Source organism: Aptenodytes patagonicus, chromosome 2 (assembly GCF_965638725.1).
Source record: "Aptenodytes patagonicus chromosome 2, bAptPat1.pri.cur, whole genome shotgun sequence".
NCBI lineage: Eukaryota > Metazoa > Chordata > Aves > Sphenisciformes > Spheniscidae > Aptenodytes > Aptenodytes patagonicus.
Genome location: NC_134950.1, coordinates 84,750,505 through 84,770,876, shown reverse-complemented (window position 1 = coordinate 84,770,876; position 20,372 = coordinate 84,750,505). Strand labels below are relative to the sequence as shown.

General features: G+C 42.1%; 1 protein-coding gene across 2 annotated transcripts in view; it reads left to right on the top strand.

Annotated features, from left to right (window-relative positions):
* Positions 1–20,372, top strand: part of MYO10 (myosin X) — a 175,417-nt gene that overhangs the window by 93,368 nt on the left and 61,677 nt on the right. For both annotated transcript variants that reach the window (XM_076330372.1, XM_076330371.1), the window contains 14 exons: positions 706–893; positions 9,358–9,492; positions 10,484–10,608; positions 11,502–11,515; positions 11,639–11,723; positions 12,377–12,480; positions 14,684–14,813; positions 15,664–15,782; positions 16,514–16,660; positions 16,840–16,940; positions 17,180–17,246; positions 18,640–18,732; positions 19,472–19,540; positions 19,726–19,808. In XM_076330372.1, the coding sequence (XP_076186487.1) occupies positions 706–893; positions 9,358–9,492; positions 10,484–10,608; positions 11,502–11,515; positions 11,639–11,723; positions 12,377–12,480; positions 14,684–14,813; positions 15,664–15,782; positions 16,514–16,660; positions 16,840–16,940; positions 17,180–17,246; positions 18,640–18,732; positions 19,472–19,540; positions 19,726–19,808 (1,460 nt within the window). The remainder of the gene's footprint in view (positions 1–705; positions 894–9,357; positions 9,493–10,483; positions 10,609–11,501; positions 11,516–11,638; positions 11,724–12,376; positions 12,481–14,683; positions 14,814–15,663; positions 15,783–16,513; positions 16,661–16,839; positions 16,941–17,179; positions 17,247–18,639; positions 18,733–19,471; positions 19,541–19,725; positions 19,809–20,372) is intronic.

Here is a 20,372-nt window from a genome sequence, read left to right as displayed (position 1 = left end):
TGCGAATAGACTGTTGCAAATGATCACGTTACCACAGTCTAATGAGTTAAGGCAATGGGAATGGGCATAAGCTGCTACCTGGGTGGTTTTAACTGATGTGCTCTCTAATTGCAGTGGGATAGAAATGAATGCCTTGTCAGCTGCCCTTGTGCATCAAAGTAGTAATGTATTAAGTTACAGAAACCCAATGTTTTGGGAGCACCTGCCAGTTCACGTGCTTTTCTAAGGGCCTGCTACCATATAATGGTGCTAGTGTCTACCATAATGTCTGATACTTCTGTTTTAAAAATGAGTAGCAGAGAAGGACTTGGATACTCTACATGGAAATATGGACTTTTGCACCAATACTTGGGACACAGTCAGGTTTTTAGTAAGTTCAGTGAGTCCCTAAGAATGCATGAGAAGCAGCTGTAGACCAGCGCTTGTAGGCATTACTGTGCAGCTGTAAGCGACGTTAAGGCAGGGATTTGTACAGCCGAGAAGCTCTGTGCTGTAGGTGAGCATGAAAACATGACAGAGGTGGAAACAACTTTTGCCCTTCTGTTGCTTTTGTTGAAAGGAAGAAAGCAGGGAAAAATACCAGCCACCTTTATCCAAAGGATTGCTAGGCTTTTGCAAATGTGTATTTGTTGTCTTTCATTTAGGAAGAGTGTTAATCTGTTCCACCCTGTGTGTAATAACTCTGGGGGGGCTGTGTGCTTGCAGACCTACATTGGTTCGATAGTTGCGTCTGTGAACCCTTACAAGAGCATCCCGGGACTGTACGACTGCGCCGCCATGGAGCGATACAGCAAGCACCACATGGGAGAGATTGCACCTCATATCTTCGCTGTGGCGAACGAGTGCTACCGCTGCCTTTGGAAGCGCCATGACAACCAGTGTATCCTCATCAGGTAAATGGCAGCTGCTGCTGCTGCTTTGATTATCCCTGCCAGTGAGCCTTTTGAGGTGATGTAGGAACATGGATTTGGGCCGCGTGGAGGGGAGAACTCCAAAAGAAAGCAGGCTTTTAAACCATCAGAGTTTTGGGAGAGATTTCTGAACTTGCTCTGTATCGTTCCGTGAACCTCTAACAAAATGTTAATTTTTCTTACGCACCTTACAATTTCATTTAGTGAAAAAATCTATTGGGTTTTTTTGCGTTTTTTGCTATTCACACATCTGATTCTACCCTAAGTGCTTTCCCTACCCGTTTAGACATCCCTGTGCAGCTCAGTAGTTTGTCACCAGTAGACCCTGAACCCTGTATCTAGAGGAAAAGAAAAAATAACCCACCAGTCTCGAGAAATGTGGTAAATAACAATAGCAAAAGAGAAAACCCTCCTCATTTCAGCCACTTAACTGCCTGATTAATCTTCCTTCCTTAATCTCGTTGTGCTTTAATTTAATGGTGATTTAACAGCTTCCCGTTTGATCCACTGTTGCTGATATTCAGGATCTCGCTGCTGCCGAATGTACGTTGAGAGCAGTTGACATTTCAATAGCTTTTCACTGCTTTCAGCTCCTCTTTCCTTCTTGCTCCAGAAGAGCTGAAAATGCAGCCAGCTCTTTTCCCGTTCCCCTGCCTGCCAGCTCAGCTGCGTTGGCTCGCAGCGGGCAGGGAAAACCGAAACCTTGCCCACCGGATTGGGAGGAGCAGCTCAGTGGCGATGGCAGCACGGCACCAGCCATCGGGCTCCGGGCAGGGGGTGATGTTAAGCGGGGTGAGAGAGCTTGTGTTTCCCCTCCTTCTCTCACATTTGCAGTGGTTTTGTGATTAAGCCTGTTTGCTCTTGCCTTCCTGCAACCTACCAGCACAAGCTAAATGTGGAGAGCTCTTCAGACACAAGGTGACGTGATTTTGGCTGTCTCCTGACCTCCACGGGAGCCCTTGTGACAGCCGTGGGACCATGGCATGGGGCAGCTGGTGGGGCAGAGAGGGGATGAGGCAGAGTGAGAGCAGCACCTTTTGCAATAAGCAGTTTCTACTGGCATTTAAGATTACAGGCCAGTTTGCAAGGCTTCCTGGATAAGAGGAGGATTTGGCGCATGTAGTTCAGCACCCAAGCTGTTGTTAGAAATGTGGATCAGATGCCACACAGCTAGGTCTGTTTCCAACTTTCTGCAAGCTCTCAGGTCGCGGTCCCTTCCTGCCCTTGCCTCTAGGCAGGTCCTGCCTGGCAGTGGCACAAAGACAGAGGGGGCTGTGTGTGCTTTTCAGCTTTCTTCAACTGCATTTTTCCTTTTTTTTTTTTTTAATTTAATGCATAGTGCTATACATATAAAGCTGAGTCCAGGTGTCACTCCGAGAAAAAATGAAATGCACAGAGATCTTTGTCATGCAAAAGTAGCTAGCCTGGAGTCATGATTTCATGGTGTAATGTCAGCTAATAACTTGTGAATAGCCCACATACCCAAATTTTGGGGACCAAAGTAATTTTTGGTGCCTAGAAGGTGGCCATTGTTATTTTTGTTAATGCCATTCTGTACTGGCCCAAGTATTTTACCTTTCCTTCCAGTTCCCCACAAGCTGCCAAGAGAGAAGCAGGTTGTGTCCTAAAAAGGACATAAGCAGAAATCGCTGATGTTCCAGAGGAGTCTCCAGCAGTCCCTGCTCTGTAAACCATGTGCCTTGGTACAGGGAAGCTATAAGATGGAGAAGTTTTGCATTAGCAGTCCCTTTTAAAATTGTTTACTGTGGTCGTGGATTAAAACAATGATTTGTATAAGTTCAGTGTTTCAGACAAGTGCTGTAGTACAACCTTATAAGGGTATCTTGTTTCTACAGAAATTGAAGGAACATGCAATTCAAGACAAAAAAATAAAAAGCCAAATCTGCTTTCCTAAAACGCTATTATCTGTTGTATCGTGGAGTCAGAGCAGGATTTTTTTAAAGTACTGAAGGTTTTCAGTGGCCCTCATGAGGTTTAGAAAAGTCCCTGCGATCATATACTTAGTTTGGGGCACCAGAAGTGGAGGTATAGAATCATAGAATAGTTTGGGTTGGAAGGGACGTCTAAAGGTCATCTAGTCCAACCCCCCTGCTGTGGGCAGGGACATCTTCAACTAGGTCAGGTTGCTCAGAGCCCCGTCCAACCTGACCTGGAATGTGTCCAGGGATGGGGCATCCACCACCTCTCTGGGCAACCTGGTCCAGTGCTTCACCACCCTCAGCGTAAAAAATTTCTTCCTTATATCTAGTCTAAACCTACCCCCCTTTAGTTTAAAGCCATTCCCCCTTGTCCTGTCGCAACGGGCTATAACAGTGTGTTCGTCATCTTCAGCATCCTGGTCATTCCTGCATCTTTCACTGGCTTAGAATTAGATGTTACAACAAGTCACTGTCAGGCTTTCTTGGTTACTACTGGCATTTGGAAAAAAAAAAAAAAAAGTGGACCTCTGTAATGTCTGAATTCAGGCAAATATTCTGGTCTTGCATTTAATGTAAGAGATGATAAAAAGGAAGATTTCGTTCTATCAGGAAAACACAATAAACTGTTACATCCAGTTAAAATGAGTGAATTGTTCGTGTAGGCTTCACGTTCTGATATGCACTCTTCACCTGCTCCTAACTTTGGGATCTAAAAACTCAGTAGCAAGTTGTAACAAACAGCCCCATGAAATAAGGTACTGAACACTTTCTTATGAACCTCTGGACTTGAAGTGCCCCCTGCTGGCATCCAGAATTAGCTCAGCTTTGTTTCGGAGCTGCTTTCTTGAAGTATTGGGTTCAAAAATATATGAAAAAGCTTCTACTGTTTTGAAATGCTTGGGATATTTGTCTGGGTGGGGATAAGATAAGAGGGTTAAGGCAAGAACCTGTCATCAGTAGTGACTCAAAATGTAATATAAATGCAAGACCATTTTTCCAGTATAACCACCCAGACAGTGAAAAGGAAGGAAATACAGAAGAGATGATATTAAATGGAGTCATCTGAAGATGCTTATTTATCGGTCTGTGTTACACAGGCTTATTTTACTTCGTGATGATAATGCTGCATAAAAATAACTTAGCAGCCTAAAATGTCAATAAAATGGCACATTGAAGAAGCTGTGCACAGCCTGTGCATTAGAATATTTACACAGTTGTGAAATGGTATTTTTGCCCTCCCAGGCTAAAAATTGCTTATCTGGCTATTGAACTAGAGTTTTCATGTAGACAAAAATGTCTACATCAACAAATGCTCAGTTTTGTGTTGATCTGAACCTTACCACAGAGTCCAGTTTCATTTAAAACAGCAAAAAAAAAAAAGCCCACCACAGTTAAATTTGATGCTACAACAGACATGTTAAAAAAAAAAAAAAATTAACATCTTCTGATTTTTCAGCTGGGTGCCATGGCAGGAGCATGAAAGGAGTCTATCTCACTCAAGGCATAGCCGAACAGCTTGTCCTGATGTAGGGAAGGGACTGAGTTCCCCCATGATTAGCTGATGTTTGCAAGTTGGGACCAAGTTCAAACCTCCACCCTTTTATTGTAAGAATAGGAAAATATCTTTAGGTGGGGTTTTTTTGTTGCTGCTCTGTTTAAGGTGATCTAGTCCATGGACAAGCAAACATGCTCTTCTCTCAGATACAACAGCAGTTGATCCACTTTAAAGCACTTGAAAAGAAGTGTAGAGCAGTCGAAAGAGCAGCAACAGTCACCCTGGATTACATTCAAGTCAGTGCTGCGAGTGGGAAATCAGTCTCACACCAGTTTGTGCTCTCTGTTATCATCCGATGGCCTGACTTTTTTTTTGGTGTTGTTCAGCTTGAAAATCAATGTGAACCACAGTACTCTTTGGATGAGACCCAGACTTGTGATTGGAAGACGTTCTTACAAGACTGACGCACCAAAATCCACATGTGCGTCTAAGAACTGTATTTCATAGAATCATAGAATCATAGAATCATTGAGGTTGGAAAAGACCTCTAAGATCATCGAGTCCAACCGTCAACCCAACACCACCATGCCCACTAAACCATGTCCCTAAGCGCCTCATCTACACGTCTTTTAAAAACCTCCAGGGATGGGGACTCCACCACTTCCCTGGGCAGCCTGTTCCAATGTTTCACCACTCTTTCAGTAAAGAAATTTTTCCTTACATCCAATCTAAACCTCCCCTGCCGCAACTTGAAGCCATTTCCTCTCGTCCTATTGCTAGTTACTTGGGAGAAGAGACCGACATCCACCTCGCTACAACCTCCTTTCAGGTAGTTGTAGAGAGCGATGAGGTCTCCTCTCAGCCTCCTCTTCTCCAGGCTAAACAGTCCCAGTTCCCTCAGCCGCTCCTCATAAGACTTGTTCTCCAGACCCCTCACCAGCCTCGTTGCCCTTCTCTGGACACGCTCCAGCACCTCAACGTCCTTCTTGTAGTGAGGGGCCCAAAACTGAACACAGTATTCGAGGTGCGGCCTCACCAGGGCCGAGTACAGGGGCACGATCCCTTCCCTACTCCTACTGGCCACACTATTTCTGATACAGGCCAGGATGCCATTGGCCTTCTTGGCCGCCTGGGCACACTGCCGGCTCATGTTCAGCCGGCTGTCGACCAACACCCCCAGGTCCTTCTCTGCTGGGCAGCTTTCCAGCCACTCTTCCCCAAGCCTGTAGCGCTGCATGGGGTTGTTGTGGCCGAAGTGCAGGACCCGGCACTTGTCCTTGTTGAACCTCATACAGTTGGCCTGGGCCCATCGATCCAGCCTGTCCAGGTCCCTCTGCAGAGCCTTCCTACCCTCGAGCAGATCAACACTCCCACCCAACTTGGTGTCGTCTGCAAACTTACTGAGGGTGCACTCAATCCCCTCATCCAGATCATCAATAAAGATATTGAACAAGACCGGCCCCAGTACTGAGCCCTGGGGAACACCGCTCGTGACCGGCCGCCAACTGGATGTAACTCCATTCACCACAACTCTCTGGGCCCGGCCATCCAGCCAGTTTTTGACCCAGCGCAGAGTCTACCTGTCTAAGCCGTGAGCCGCCAGCTTCTCGAGGAGAATGCTGTGGGAGACAGTGTCAAAGGCCTTGCTGAAGTCCAGGTAGACCACATCCACAGCCTTTCCCTCATCCACTAAATGCTGAACTATCCCTCATCCACTATTTGCTGAAGATGTGCTGTTTTGTCTGTGTGTATCAGTCTTTGGGGTTTTAAAGCCAGCAGACAGAACTGAGAAGTGATTTAGAGTAGTGTTGATACCGCCTCACTCGCGTTACGTCCTTCAGAATGAGGAGTCTCTCTCGGTGACCCTTTTTTCCATCGCAGCAGTCTGAAGTCCAGGCTGCTGTGCCCTTAGCGAGATGCCCTGCATAGAACAAGTCATGGAGAAAGTCTAAAGATCTCCTAAGTGGGGGCCTTGTGGGTTGCTGTCACACTTAATATATTCACAATACCGAATGTAGTGATGTGGAACGAGCTGGGCACTTAAACTCATGGGGTGGAAGGGTTGCTGGAAAGGTTGGCTGTGCACTAAAAAATTCACCCTTTTACTGACCTTGGCAACTTCTTGTAGGCATAGGCTTTCTAAGGATTCTGAAAGATTGATCCCACTTAACCTACCATTAGTGTGTGCACTGTAGGGTTGAATAAACAACTTTAAAGTTTAGCATGCTTGTTGATTTTCATCTCATTAATAACAACTGTCTTTTATAAAGCATTTTGTAAAGGAAAAGTGCAGAGCCAACTTGATGCACATAAAATTATGGGTCCCAAGCTGAGCAACACCATGCAGGGGTGAGATCTTACTGTCATGCCAGAGGGCACTAGGAACCCATCCACTCAGTGCCCAAGGTAATTGTAAAGCTAAATAGAATAGAGTAGTTACTAGTAAATGAATAGAGAACATTGTGTAAATGCATCCTTTGCTCATATCTGGAGTATTTTGCACGAGCCTTTTTGCCCCTTGCTTGATATCCAGGAGGACTTTGTGGAACTCGAGGTGGTTCAGAGGAGAACAAAAAGGAGCAATCAAAAGTATAGCATGGCTCCGTATGTGGGAATGGCTAATGGAGACGGGCAACTCGAACTGGGGAGGCTATCCATGAAGTCATGCATAGCAGAGAGAGGGAGTGCTGGGATGAGTTGTTGGTTTCCCCTTCCAATACGAGAACTAGGGAGCATCAAATGAAGCTAATAGGAGGCAGATCTGAAACAGCAAGACATGTTCATACGCTTTTTAAGGGAGTATGGCTAGAAACTCATGGAATATAAATCCATTGAGGGTTACAAGACACACAGAAACCAGGTTTAGATCAGGAACCCTCTGAACAGCAGGTCCAGGAAGCTGGAAGAAACATAGAAGGGAAGTTTCACATGTCTTCCCTGGGCATCTCTGTTTGGCGACTGTCAGAGCTAGGACACTGGGCAGGTAGATCTTCAGCCTGACCCAGTTCTGAGCCTCTCCTGTTCTAAGAAAACATCAAGAGCATATAATTGTGCATAATACCAACTGTACCAGAGATGGGCACAGGAAATATTTTTCCATCAGCTTTGAATATCTCACTTGTAGAATTGCTCTCGATTACGGTGGGGTAACTCAGGTTCCATAGAACTACAGATGCTCCAGAGCATGGGACAGAGGGTGGGGGCAGAGGAAGGATGGTGTCAGTGAAAGAGCTGATGTCCTCCTTGGCACCTATATCCCTGCTGTTGAGTTATACACTGCTCGGAGGGTGAGAATTTAGGCAGGAAGAGGTATGTATCGCTTGATGATTTTTTGCACTAGACAAGGATAATGCAAGGGTTTGTGAAGCTCTTTCAAAACTAGTAGTAGAAATGTTTTGCTAATCCTTTAGTGTACAAGGAGCCAGTATTAAATACGGGGAATATTAAATATTTGCTTTGTTGGCAAAGGAGCATGAGTGGGTGAGGGCCTGCAAAGAGAAAGGGAACAAATACCGAAAAGGCCAGACGTCAAGGGTAAAACTAAATTAAAAATACTACAGAATTTGTTTGAGATGGTATAAGTATGATGGATGACTCATACTTGCTGGAACATATCAGCAGGTAGCATATCTTGTGTGAAGTTTTATGAAACATTTTGAAGACTCTCTGGTTCTTCTTGGGGAACACTTAAATCTCAGCTACAAAACTCTGTGCCTCATTGTTTTCTGAATGCCTCTTCCCTGATTGTTTTTGTAATTGTTGGCATTCATTTGCGGGAAAATGCCGTGCTGCTTTCTTGAACTGTAGCTTTCTTCTTTGCTTTTTACTAGAAAGTATTGTTATACTTTGCTGTAACCTAAAATCACCAGGGTCACCACTCAGCAATGGCACGACAAAAGACTGTCAAATACACTAAGCTTGCTCCGCATGCCCGGTTGTGCTCCATCAAAGTCAGTGACAAAACTCTCGCTTGCTACAATGAAAAGGGTAGGATAAGACCAAAATGTACCTCCTTTCATTGGGAGTAAATGGGAATTAGGCACAGCTTAATTAGGAAAACTAGGAATTAGGCTGCAGCTTAGGAAATAATGCTATGACTTAAGATGAAAAGTAAGCAAGCTAGACAAACTTAAACCACAAGTTATGTTTCTTAATGGCTCACGGTGTGTTTTTAGTTATAAGACTACATAATTGAAGGGAAATGATATTGGGGAAATGAGCCAAATTTATACCTTCCATTTTTAGAGTGTTGGTTTTGAAGAGAAATTGAGTATATTGCCTTCCGTTTGTATCAGCAAGATTGTGTATTAACAGTTTGTTTTTAAAATGTCAGTTTAGCATTATCAAATAGCTTTGTTCTGCTGCGGGTGAAGATGAGAGGATTTACGTCTCTGATGGTGATGAGAGGTGAAAATTGTATATTTTGAACTCATGTGAATCTGGTTTATTTGGATGGGCATATAAAAAGTTTGTTTAAAGAATATGTAGCTCACTAAGAATATCAGTATTAATTATACTAGTAGCATTTATGTGTTACAATATGCATTGGTGTCTCTAACCTCCTCCTTCTCACAGCAGGGCTCCCTCCTTAGCTAGATTGCTGCGACATAATCCCAAACTTTCCCAGCTTAATTCATATTCTGGACTTTCTCCCAGACCATTGCCATGCCTTTGTTCTGATTTTGTTTTTCCATGTTGGTGAGAATTGTTGGGTAATTGTTTCTATTCAGAGAGGTCTTCATTGCCTCATGGGTGTTGTGTACATCCTTACACAATCAATGCCTCAAAATGCTGTCTGAACAGTCATATGAAGTCTAAAGATAGCTTGCATTTTGTGTTGAATGTTATATTCAGCAAGCTTAAAGGGGTATTCTGCTGCCATTTGAGTATCATTTCTAATCACCCCAGTCTTCCTGACCTCCAGTAATTTAGAGTTTGGAGGCCTGACCAGACAGAGGGCTTTTTGCCTGGCAGCTGGAACTGCGCAAACACTTTCCTCCTCTTCTTTCAGTGGCGAAAGTGGTGCTGGTAAGACGGAAAGCACTAAGCTGATTCTCAAGTTCTTGTCTGCAATGAGTCAACATTCTCTGGAGCTGTCCTGCAGAGAGAAGACCTCCTGTGTGGAGCAAGCTATTCTTGAGAGCAGGTACTAGATCTTTCAATACACAGGTGTTTTTTCCAGAAAACATAAGCCTTGTCATTGAAATAAGAGCTCACAATGTAATTAAGATGTGGGTGCCTTTACTGAACAATAAAATGAATATTGGAAAGGGGAAAATTTTCCATTAAACAAAATTACCTGGCTGCTCTAGAGAGTTGTGAGCACAGCGGGATATCTTAATGAAGCAGAAAGATGCAGAGTTTTGAAATGGACCATGCTTTAGTGGTGGCTTACATTTTTGTTTGGGGCTGAATTCAGATAATCAGAGTGAGGGAAATGGGTGATGGGAGGGAGAAACCATTGGTTTGTTTTTTATAGCCTGAGGATAAGGTAGAACAAGATACAGCACGGTAAGGATAAAGTGTGCAGATGGTAAAAGCATGCTGAGGAAAGGGAAGATAAGGAGAACTGATAAGACAGATGAGTAAATGCATCAGATAAATTGGACACACTCTATGCAAGAAAAAAAAAATCTCTCCGTGTTCAAATGAAGTAATGCATGGTCCTAAACTATTTAAAAACAAAGACAATTTGAGAAGCTATTACTTTTGTTTATCGTGCTTCATCTCTGTTTTACCTGCTGTATCTTGAGTTAATTATTTTTTTTAATTGCCTTAGGGCAAGGACTACTTTCCCTACATCTGTCTAGCAATTTGCATGTGCTGAGATTTCTTATTTCTATAATTTGAGTACTGCAATGAGAATTGAGTGCATCTTCTGAGCAGTTACAGATTAAGCTGCAGAGTAGTTCAGTACGATCAATCTTCATGTTGCTTGAATACTTGGCATCTTTTGACAGAAAATTGAGATGTCCGTTGTTAATAAATTGAGGATAATACTGAGGATGTAGGTTTTGGCTGAGGAGGCTGTCAGAACTGAGCTTCTCAGAGTGCTGTTCCTTTCACCAGTCCCATGTGAAACTGTCGTCATGCTGGTCACGCGTTAACGCTCTTGTCGTTCTTCTGTATTTTCACAGCCCAATTATGGAAGCTTTTGGCAATGCAAAGACTGTTTACAACAACAACTCAAGTCGCTTTGGGAAGTTTATTCAGCTGAACATCTGTCAGAAAGGAAACATTCAGGGAGGAAGAATTATAGATTGTATCCTCATTTGGTGATTTTACCCCTGTTTGCGGGCAGCCCCTGCATACCTCCTCTGTGGAGGGCTGAGAGAGAAGTGGCTTGCCCTTGTCCGTCCTTTCACCCCATCCTGAAACAAACACAATTAAATTGAGCTGACGGGAAAGAGAAGCAGTAACACCAAATTCTGCATGTGTCTGTGCACACGTACATTTGTGGCGGGGTGGGATGTATATACTCCAGGAGGACCAGGATTTTGTATTGCTACTGCTAGCATGGCTCATGTGCGTGTTCCTGCGTAGTGAGCTAAAACAGCCTGAGTTCTTGGGGATAACTTCAGTTGTCCGCTATTTCCCTCATTTATTATATCCAAAGATAAGCTGCTTAGTTTCTGGAAAAGTACTTGGAAGAGCAGAGCTGCTGAATTTCTGCAGCCTGAGCATGGGTGGGTCAAATCCTTGGATTTGTCCTGCATTTGGCAAAATTGAACTATGACCCAGCTCCACTAGAGCACCAGAGGTGTGGGGATGAGGAATATACTGAGGTGATCCTACCTAGTGCTTTGAACAGAAGCTGCTTTTGCAGTGGGACAAGTTTCATCCTTAAAGCTGGTCCCAAGCTTTAGGGAAAAGTAAAGGAAAGCAGATGCCGTTTAAAATCCAGAACATGACAAGTCCTGTTTTGATGGGATGGAGGAGAAGGAGGTGTGGGAACACGTTGGTATTAAAACTGCTGCAATATTATCATTATTGCCACTTTATTCATCTTGTTATGGCAGTAGGCATGTTGTAAGAAAAGACCATGATGCTCTTCCGGTTGTCTCAAGTGAAAGAATTAAGGAAGATTATGAATAGCTTGTGCATTAATTGCTTTTTACTTTATTCCTTGACTGAAGTTTTTCTTCCTGGCTATAGATTTATTGGAAAAAGTAAGTTGATGTTTGCCTTTGCTCAGTTAATTTTGTTTGATTTAATATTTTCTTTGAAATTGTGGATAAAAATTTCTCCTTAAAAATGATTGCTTAAATGGAAACTATTTTTTACTTTGACAGAATCGTGTAGTAAGACAAAACCCCGGGGAAAGAAATTATCATATATTCTATGCTCTGCTGGCAGGGATAGAAGAGAGGGAGAAAGGTGAGTGGCAAAGCACAAGTCACACAACTGTAGTGGCTCTCTGCTAGCAGTCAGCCATGGTGACAGCAGCAGAGAATTTAACTGCAGAAACCCGCTAACCCAAGCAGAGAAATAGGTTATTTATTCAGCCGGAATTCAGTGAGTGTGAATTTGAGCTCAGCTTGATAAAGCAACCTGCTTAGTTGAAGAATGTCACTGAGCTGCCGGTAATTTTTCTCCCAGCTTCTGCTGTGGCCGTGGAAAAATTACTTGGGGACAAACATGCTTCATTCTGTTCAAGCTGAATATTTTTGCTGGTACTAAATAACTCCACAGCAACAAAGAGAAATAATTCTGGTTCCTCTAATCCTCTCTCATAAAGATAAATCCACTGAACAAAAGAAATGACATTTGTATATGTGCAAAATTGCCTAAATCTGTCTCAGCATCTCCCTTTAGGCCTGCTGTCTTTGCGTGCTAAAAACTCCATGGTGCAGCTAAATAAAGCAAAAAAACCAGCAAAATAAAACCCCATATTGCATTTTAATATAAAACTTTTTGTGCATCATCATAATTTCTGAGCAAATGAATTGTGAACTCTGACATAGTAATTTGTGGAGTGCTTTTGTTTTGGGATTTTTGTTTTCACTCGTCCTCTTTTCTCTCCTCATTAGATGCTTTTTACTTATCTGTACCGGAGAACTACCACTACCTGAATCAGTCTGGATGTATAGCGGATAAGACAATCAGTGACAAAGATTCTTTCAAGGAAGTCATTGTGAGTTGTTTCCCTAGTTCTTTACACTTTAAAAATGCTGGAGGGGCAGGCGCCCTGGGGCCCACTGACAGAGCAGGGGACAAAGCCTTCTTGTGCTTACCTGTGCTCTCTGCCATTCTGGCTCTATGTGCAGCACTCTCAGAAGAAACAAGCTTACAGGGACTTAAATTTTCTTGTAACGCTTCACTGTCATTTTGAGCGTGTCTTTACCTTCCTTACCAATACTTGATTTTTACTCTGTCATTTTAAAGTGTGCTATAACTTAGTGAAATGATTAAGTTTTGAAACGAAAAGAGTATCAGTTAGGAAGACAGTAAGGCATTTACATGCCTTTGCCCTTCCCTGCATTGTTTTATATTGCAGGTATGTCTGCTTCCTCTGTTTTTCCATCCTAAAGCTTTGCCCAGATCATGTAGCATCTACTGGGTCAAGTCTGCAGTGCAGCACATGGGGAGCAAAGCACCTAGGCTTCTGTGGCTCTTTAAGTTTGTGGTGGTTTAACCTCAGCTGGGAAATCCAGTTGTATGGAGTAAGTTACACAATAGAGTTGAAGAAAATGTAAACACAGATTAAAAACCAGGTCCTGATGGAGCCTTTGTCTGAATGTCTTTGTCTTGTACCCACACCAATTAGCTACAGCAATTAGTCTATACTGACTGTTAGGATAATTGCTAATTGCTTACTATATTACTGAGGTGATATGTGTTAGATTTTAAAAATCAGTTAAAATAATGGGGTTTATGCCCTTCACCAAACTATTTTTGCTTAGCTATGTTAATCTCTTTGCCAGATTGACAAATTAATGTGTAGTGGATGCAGCAGTTATTTTTAGTGTAAAACATCCTCAGCTGGTGTGGTGGGGGTGGAGGGGTGTTGGAAAAGTTGGTGACTTATCTACATTATAGTCACATGGCTTAAGCTGATTAGCATGACATTTAATTTGTGCTAATTATCCCAGGGTAGGCAGAGCATGAAATCAGCTGGGCAGGTGATGCTTGCGTGCTGCCCGTGGTGTGGGAAGGCTTGGAGCAGGGGCTGAGGCTGCCAGGCTGCGTTGCCAGAGTGGGAGGCGGGCAGAAACCCCGCAGTTTGCCCTCGCCTGTCTTTTCCTATTACAGTCATCCCCTTTGCCTGTTTTTATTGCGGTTTAAGTCCCGGAAATGTTACTTAAGTGAAACTTTTGTGGGAGACAAGGAGGAACTGCACGGTGAACGTGGAGATGAACTCACAGTGCTGCCGCCTTTCTTAGAGCTCTGTTGTGAAAGGTCTTCTATACAAAATGCACCTTCAACCTTTATCTCTTCTCTACTTTTGTGGGATGAGTCTGAGGCGCTTCCATTTGTAACTGATGATTTATGAAAGATAAATGTGTCACGTGTCATCTGTCAGACATGGTGAGTCTAGCTGTAAGGGTATAAAACTGTGATCTGGTCTCAGACAGGCTCATATTAGACCCAAATTTGGGAAATTCTGGTGATTTCCAGAGGCATACAATTACTTACCCCTTCTATGTCAGAGAAAGGTGTATGTTCCTCTTCTTGTTTTAATGTTTCTTTAGATAGAGATTTGCCATTCTCCTTGTTACGTAGTTGAGCCTTGATCATTGCCATAGTGGTTATTCATAAATTCAACACATTTTATATAGATCTCTTTCTTGCTCAATTTTGCTATAAGATGTCAGACCACACTGGTAAGATGTGTGTTTGGGCTTCACGGCTTGCCCAGAACATGCTGCAGAAGGCCTCCTCTGAATTCTCCGTGGCTGAGACAACAAATGAGCAAATCTTACATGTTGCAGTGTTTCCTTCCCCATGCCTTGGTTTACCTCCAAGGCTAATTGGCAAAATTTGTTAAAAACACAGAAGAGGTTATCAGTTACTCATGCACATTAGTGAAATTGCATCTGATACACAACTCAGTAGGGCATTTCAATGTTTATACAGAAGAATTTGAAAGCAAATTACAGGATCCATACAGCACCAAAAGGAGATTTCTTAAAACCAGAGTGACACTTGCATGTTTCAAGTTGTCCCCGTGATGTATTATTCAGTTTGGGATGAAACCAAAGGAATTAACTCCTGCCAGCCCTCTACTGGTCCTGACTTGCCTTTCTGAGGCCTGACAACACAGTTGGTGGGTTTGTCCTTGTCCCCATTTTTGAGTCAGTGTGCATGTTATTGAAGAAGGTCGCATGTCATTCCAGACTGCAATGGAAGTGATGCAGTTCAGCAAGGAGGAGGTGCGAGAAGTTTTGAGGCTGTTGGCTGGCATTTTGCATCTAGGAAATGTTGAGTTCATCACTGCTGGTGGGGCACAGGTGTCCTTTAAAACAGGTGAGAAGGCTGAGCTTCCTTTCAAACAGTGAAAGGGTTTTACTGCTTTTTAGCATCTGTAAATGTTGATTAAAATGTTATTTTTGGTTTTTTGACATACAAGGCAAATTAGTTTGCTGCTGGATCCTAGGTTTTAATTAGGGAAGACCTTGGGTGCATATTTATTCCATTAATAGTAGTGAAATTCCTTTTTAATCTAATTCCTTCTTTGAAATATTCTCAAGCTGATAAAACATTGGTGCTCAATATGTTCCTTAACTGGTATCTCCACTGAAGGTATCTTTTGTTAGAGCTTTCAATACCTCAATTACAAATCTGAAAGTGTGTGCTGGTATGTCTAAAGATTGGGCTGGCGGCTGGTGAGCATTTTAAATGTTTGCTGAAATATGGCAATAAAGAGTAGCATTGCATACTGCTTTATATACCACATTACAGCAAAATTGCAAATTAAATTATGCATATAAGAAAAAAATTGCACTGGTTTTCTTTATCCTCATCATCCCGAGGGAAGCTGAAACGCGTTCATGTGCACAAAGAGTGAATTACTGTTTGTATCTGGAAAGATATGTTAGTGTAAGTAGTAGACTGTTTGAATCCTTGACATGTAACATTAAGAGGAAAATAAATATTTGTGACTTACTCGTGATGAATTCTACTGCTAAATTCCTTCAGTTGTGCATATTTATGATACTGTGCCTTTTCATGAGCAGCAAAAACATATCCTACAGTTTCTAGTTGTGTTTTTATGTCCAATCCCCATCATCCTAAATGGTGGTAATAATAATAATAATTAGTTTCATAGCCTTATGCATTTAAGGACATATTTGTATTTGTCTCTTTCTTTTGCCAGCTCTGGGTAGATCTGCTGAACTACTGGGGTTGGACTCCACGCAGCTAACTGAAGCGTTGACACAGAGGTCAATGATACTCAGGGGAGAAGAAATCCTAACACCTCTTAGTATACAGCAGGTAAAGGCATCTCAGTTTTGACATGTTTTTAGGGTCTGTTAAATATATGGCTCGGACTTCAAGTCCAGTGAAATCATTGGGCGCTCAGGAACAGAAGTTTAGATCATGCATCAGAGTTGCTATCAAAAATGCTACATAGTTTTTTGGGAAGGGTATAATTGGACTTGTAGAAATTTCTGTATATCCCATCCTGTCATTCTGGCCAAGACTTGTGGCTCGGCTCTTGTTATTCTTATTAAGCCTGATTGCTTACCATTTTTTTTTCCAAATTCTGGTCATGTAGGCTGATATTTTTCATTATGGACATTTGTGTCAGGTGGGTGTTTTTGAAAATTTTCAGCGAAAATATTTTTATTATTTGCAAGAAGGGGATTAGGAAAAGGTATACATAACATTATGCTTACCTCTACAATGGAGTAAATTAAGCTGTTATTTCCTACCCTTCTCTTTTCTTCCTCTGTGCCTTAAGTTTATAATTTCCTAATTTTTGAATGCTTTAGTTTTGAAATGTAACTTTAAAGCCACATAGGTGTACAGCTGTTATAACTTACACTGTTAAAGCTTAAATCGGGCCTCTCTGTTAATACAATTGCTGTCAAGGTATGTAGGAATACAAACCTGCTTGCATTATACCTTGCTTTATGCTGTGCAAGGGATGCTGACCAGCGAAGTCTGGTAAGTTCTCAGTTACAGGGGTGATTGATGCGTTGTGTGTTCCTTCTTTAATGCAGGCAATAGACAGCAGAGATTCTATGGCTATGGCACTTTATTCTCAGTGTTTTGCTTGGGTCATTAAGAAAATCAACAGCAGAATCAGAAGCAAGGAAGACTTCAAGTCCATTGGAATTTTGGACATATTTGGATTTGAAAATTTTGAGGTAGGTTTCAAAAGTTTATTCAGATGGATTGTCTGATATTTATGCTTCGCCATTCTATATATCTTTGTCATTTTCACTGTGAGTTGATTATTAAACATGTTACAACTTAAACCAGTTCCTTGTTTGCAAAGCAAAATACTTGGAGTGTATGCATTTTTGAAAATTTCTTGTCTCTTTAGGTAAACCGTTTTGAGCAGTTCAATATTAACTATGCAAATGAAAAGCTTCAGGAGTATTTCAACAAGCACATCTTTTCCTTGGAGCAACTGGAATACAGCAGGTAAGAGAGACAGATGAAATCTGAAAGAATTTTGAAAATACCAGTGTTCACTTGAAATCTGGGTTCCCAGCTACCTTTGATTCCTTTGAAAATCTCCTAGTCTGGGGCTGTGCATTTTTTTTAAAAGCAAGCTGATTTTGCTGTATTTTGCAAGACAAATACATCAGCTCCTCCTATTTCTATATTTAAAAGCTTTTCTTTGTAGTTGTCAATAAAAAGGCCCTCCTTATTTTCTCTAGGGAAGGACTAGTTTGGGAGGATATTGACTGGACAGACAATGGAGAGTGCTTGGATCTTATTGAAAAGGTAATAAGGAATTTGATACAAGTACATATTTCTAGTTTTTGTTCTGATGTAATATGTTTTTAAAACACTTGACACAAACAAGTGAAGAGAATGGTGGCTCTTGCATGTTTAAACAGCGATCTTTTAATGAAATCATTTTCATGCGTGGACATATTCTACATTATATTGTAAGCTCAACACACGCATCTTTCCTTGTAGTAACTTTTAACAGCGTACGATTATATACAAAAGCAATATTTGGAGATAATTAAAAAGAATAGAAAGAGTGGGCAGAAAGAATGACAGTGTCTTGCTCCCATAATGGCTTCTCCTGGGATGCGAGTAATCTTCATTTGTTGCCTGCCAATTTTTGCTTCATCTATAATTCTGTTTGTGCTGATTTGTACTAAGGAAAGAAGCAAAAGAGCATGAAGTTTCTGCAGAGTTTTTGGTAGGAACGTTAGCAGTGATGGGCAGACAAGGTCTAATTTCACCACCTAGAAATGATAACTCTGGCTGGATGACGAAGCCGAAGTTATATAGTTTCATTCGTGTTCACTTCTGCCAGCAGTACAAAGTGGGCTGCGTGAGTTTATCTCCGTAGCGGGGTGTGTGGCTGCTGAGTTTAGATGACCACAGAAACTCATGGCAGCGGGCAGGGAATCCAGCTGCCAGGACATGACTTGCAGTCAGGATGGAGTGGTTTGTCAGGAGCTGCTCTGGGCCGATGGGAAGTGGCTTATTAAAATGTGCACCTGGAGAACCGTGTTTTTCTGAGAGGCTGTATCAACCTGAAGCTTGCTGGACACATTCATTAACTGCAGGGTAGCTTGCTTTGTTTACAACCTCTTCTAGTATGAGAAGTAGGGAACATCAAAGGAAATTGCGTGGAAGCATATGCAAAGCAAAGGAGGTTGTGTTTCATGCAATGCGCAGTTAAACTGTGTGTCTTTTGCTGTGCCCCTGGGCACTCCGGGTGCTAAAAGTTTGCATTGATTCAACAAGTAAGTAGATAATTTTATGGAAGAAAAATTTTTGAAAGGCTGTTTACACAAACTCCTCAGACTTAAGGGACTCCTGATCAGTGGAGATCTTGGAGGCTGAGGATATATTCTGGGGCAATCTCATTGTATGCACCTAAAAACTCCCTTCATCAGGAGAACTGTTGCTTCTTCCAGTAGCTGCTTTTTCTTTATTTTGCCCGTGTGTCATATGCTGTATGTTTCAAAAGGAGCATTGCCAGAACAAACAGGATTGCAGTCCTCTATGTGAGTGGGTTTTTAGTCATGTACAGGTGGTTTTGTGCCTCTCTGCACACAACAACTTCAAGAACTTTGTGGTTTTTCCAAACTGGGGACAAGGTCTGTGTCCATCTGTGCACTAATTCATCTTCTGCCTGTTCTTGCTGTTCCAGAAACTGGGCCTGCTGGCACTCATCAATGAAGAGAGCCATTTTCCTCAAGCTACTGACTCCACCTTGCTGGAGAAGTTGAATACCCAGCATGCTGTATGTGATGTTTTGCTCGTGTATTCTGTGCAAATTATGGAGGGTCTCTTTGCTTCTCTAGAAATTCATGGTTCAAATATATGGGCGCATAGTTGTAGAGGCGGTTTTGGATGTGATCCTACTTCCATGGCAATCCATATCATTTGCTGTCAAGACTGAGTCGGATACCTGGAAGAACATGTGCTTGTTACTGTACAGTTAAAGATTTCCATATTGGTGAATAAGCTAAATTCTGCTCTTAGTTAGAGCTCTGACAACCTGCAGTAACTCAGATTACTTAGATCTTCCATTTCCCTTGATTTAATGAAGTATTCACCTTTATGTCATTTACCAAAAGGTTGCTGTTTCCTCTGTCCAGATTAGTGTTACCTTTATTTGTGATCCTAGAACTATTTTCGAGAATTTCTGGGATACAAGCATATCTCCACCAATCTTCATAATTGCCAGTTTAAGACAGAGCCTTCTTTTTCAAAGTGCCAGATGGGTTCAGGTTTAGTATAATGCCTTTTTAGATACTATAAATCTGTTATTACTGCATTTGAAGCAGCCCAGACTAACAAATCCTATTATCGTTATAAGTTGGTTGTTTGCTTTGGGAGCACTAATCTTCCGTGGAGTTTACTGGAAGACAATGGTTTGTTTAGATCTGGGCTGCGATGGTAATGTGATCCTTTGTATCATTCCACTCCCTGACACGCCCCCCTCCAATATCTTTCTCTTTTCTTTCCCCTCCAATTAGAACAATCTTTTTTATGTAAAACCAAGAGTTGCCGTTCACAACTTTGGAGTGAAGCACTACGCTGGGGAGGTAATTTTTGTTTCTTTATTTGCTGAAATTATTCCAAACAGAGTTTTCATTAGCTTAATTTTACCCTGAGGCTGCTCAAAATTAACTAAAGCACTCTGTTCCCTCAGTGCTTTTTACAGTACCGCTGTTGTGAGAGGTGCCTGACTACTTGGCTTGTTGTTTGAAACAGCTCTGTTCCCTGCCAGGTCCAGTATGATGTCAGGGGGATCTTGGAGAAGAACAGAGATACTTTTAGAGACGATCTCCTGAACTTGTTACGTGAAAGCAGGTACGTTTCTGCGATTTTTTGTTTAGGACATGATGCTAAGGGGTGTCGTATCACCTAATTCTGCCAGGGTTTGAATATGTTAGACATTGCATAGCGTCACACCTTGACAGAGTTGAAAGGAGCATAGAAGAAATATCAGAGGTGCCTGTAAGCAGATCTGACTGTAATCAGTTCTCACTCAGGGTTTTCCCACATTGTACAGTAACTCGTCCCTGTTCCGTCCAGGGGGTTGCTAAAGAGCTCACTTGCTGCTCAGTGGTAAGGATGCTGAAAGCTGGTGATGTTTTTTAACTGTTTCAGGGTGCCTCATAGGCAGTGCGCATGCATGGGTTTTTTGCTTCATACAGAGCCTGATTTGCTTGTATTTCTGGCATTCCCTAATTTGGGTGAAAGCTTAGTGTCAGAGACCTACCACGGTGCAAATTGCCATATAGTAATTGCTCAAAAGGGAGAATTTCTATAAAGATTTATGTTACTAAAAGTCTGAGCTTGGATGTCTTTAGTACCTGCCATTCCTGTCATTCCAGTACCAATGACTCCTGTCATTCTGCTGTGTAAGGTCTC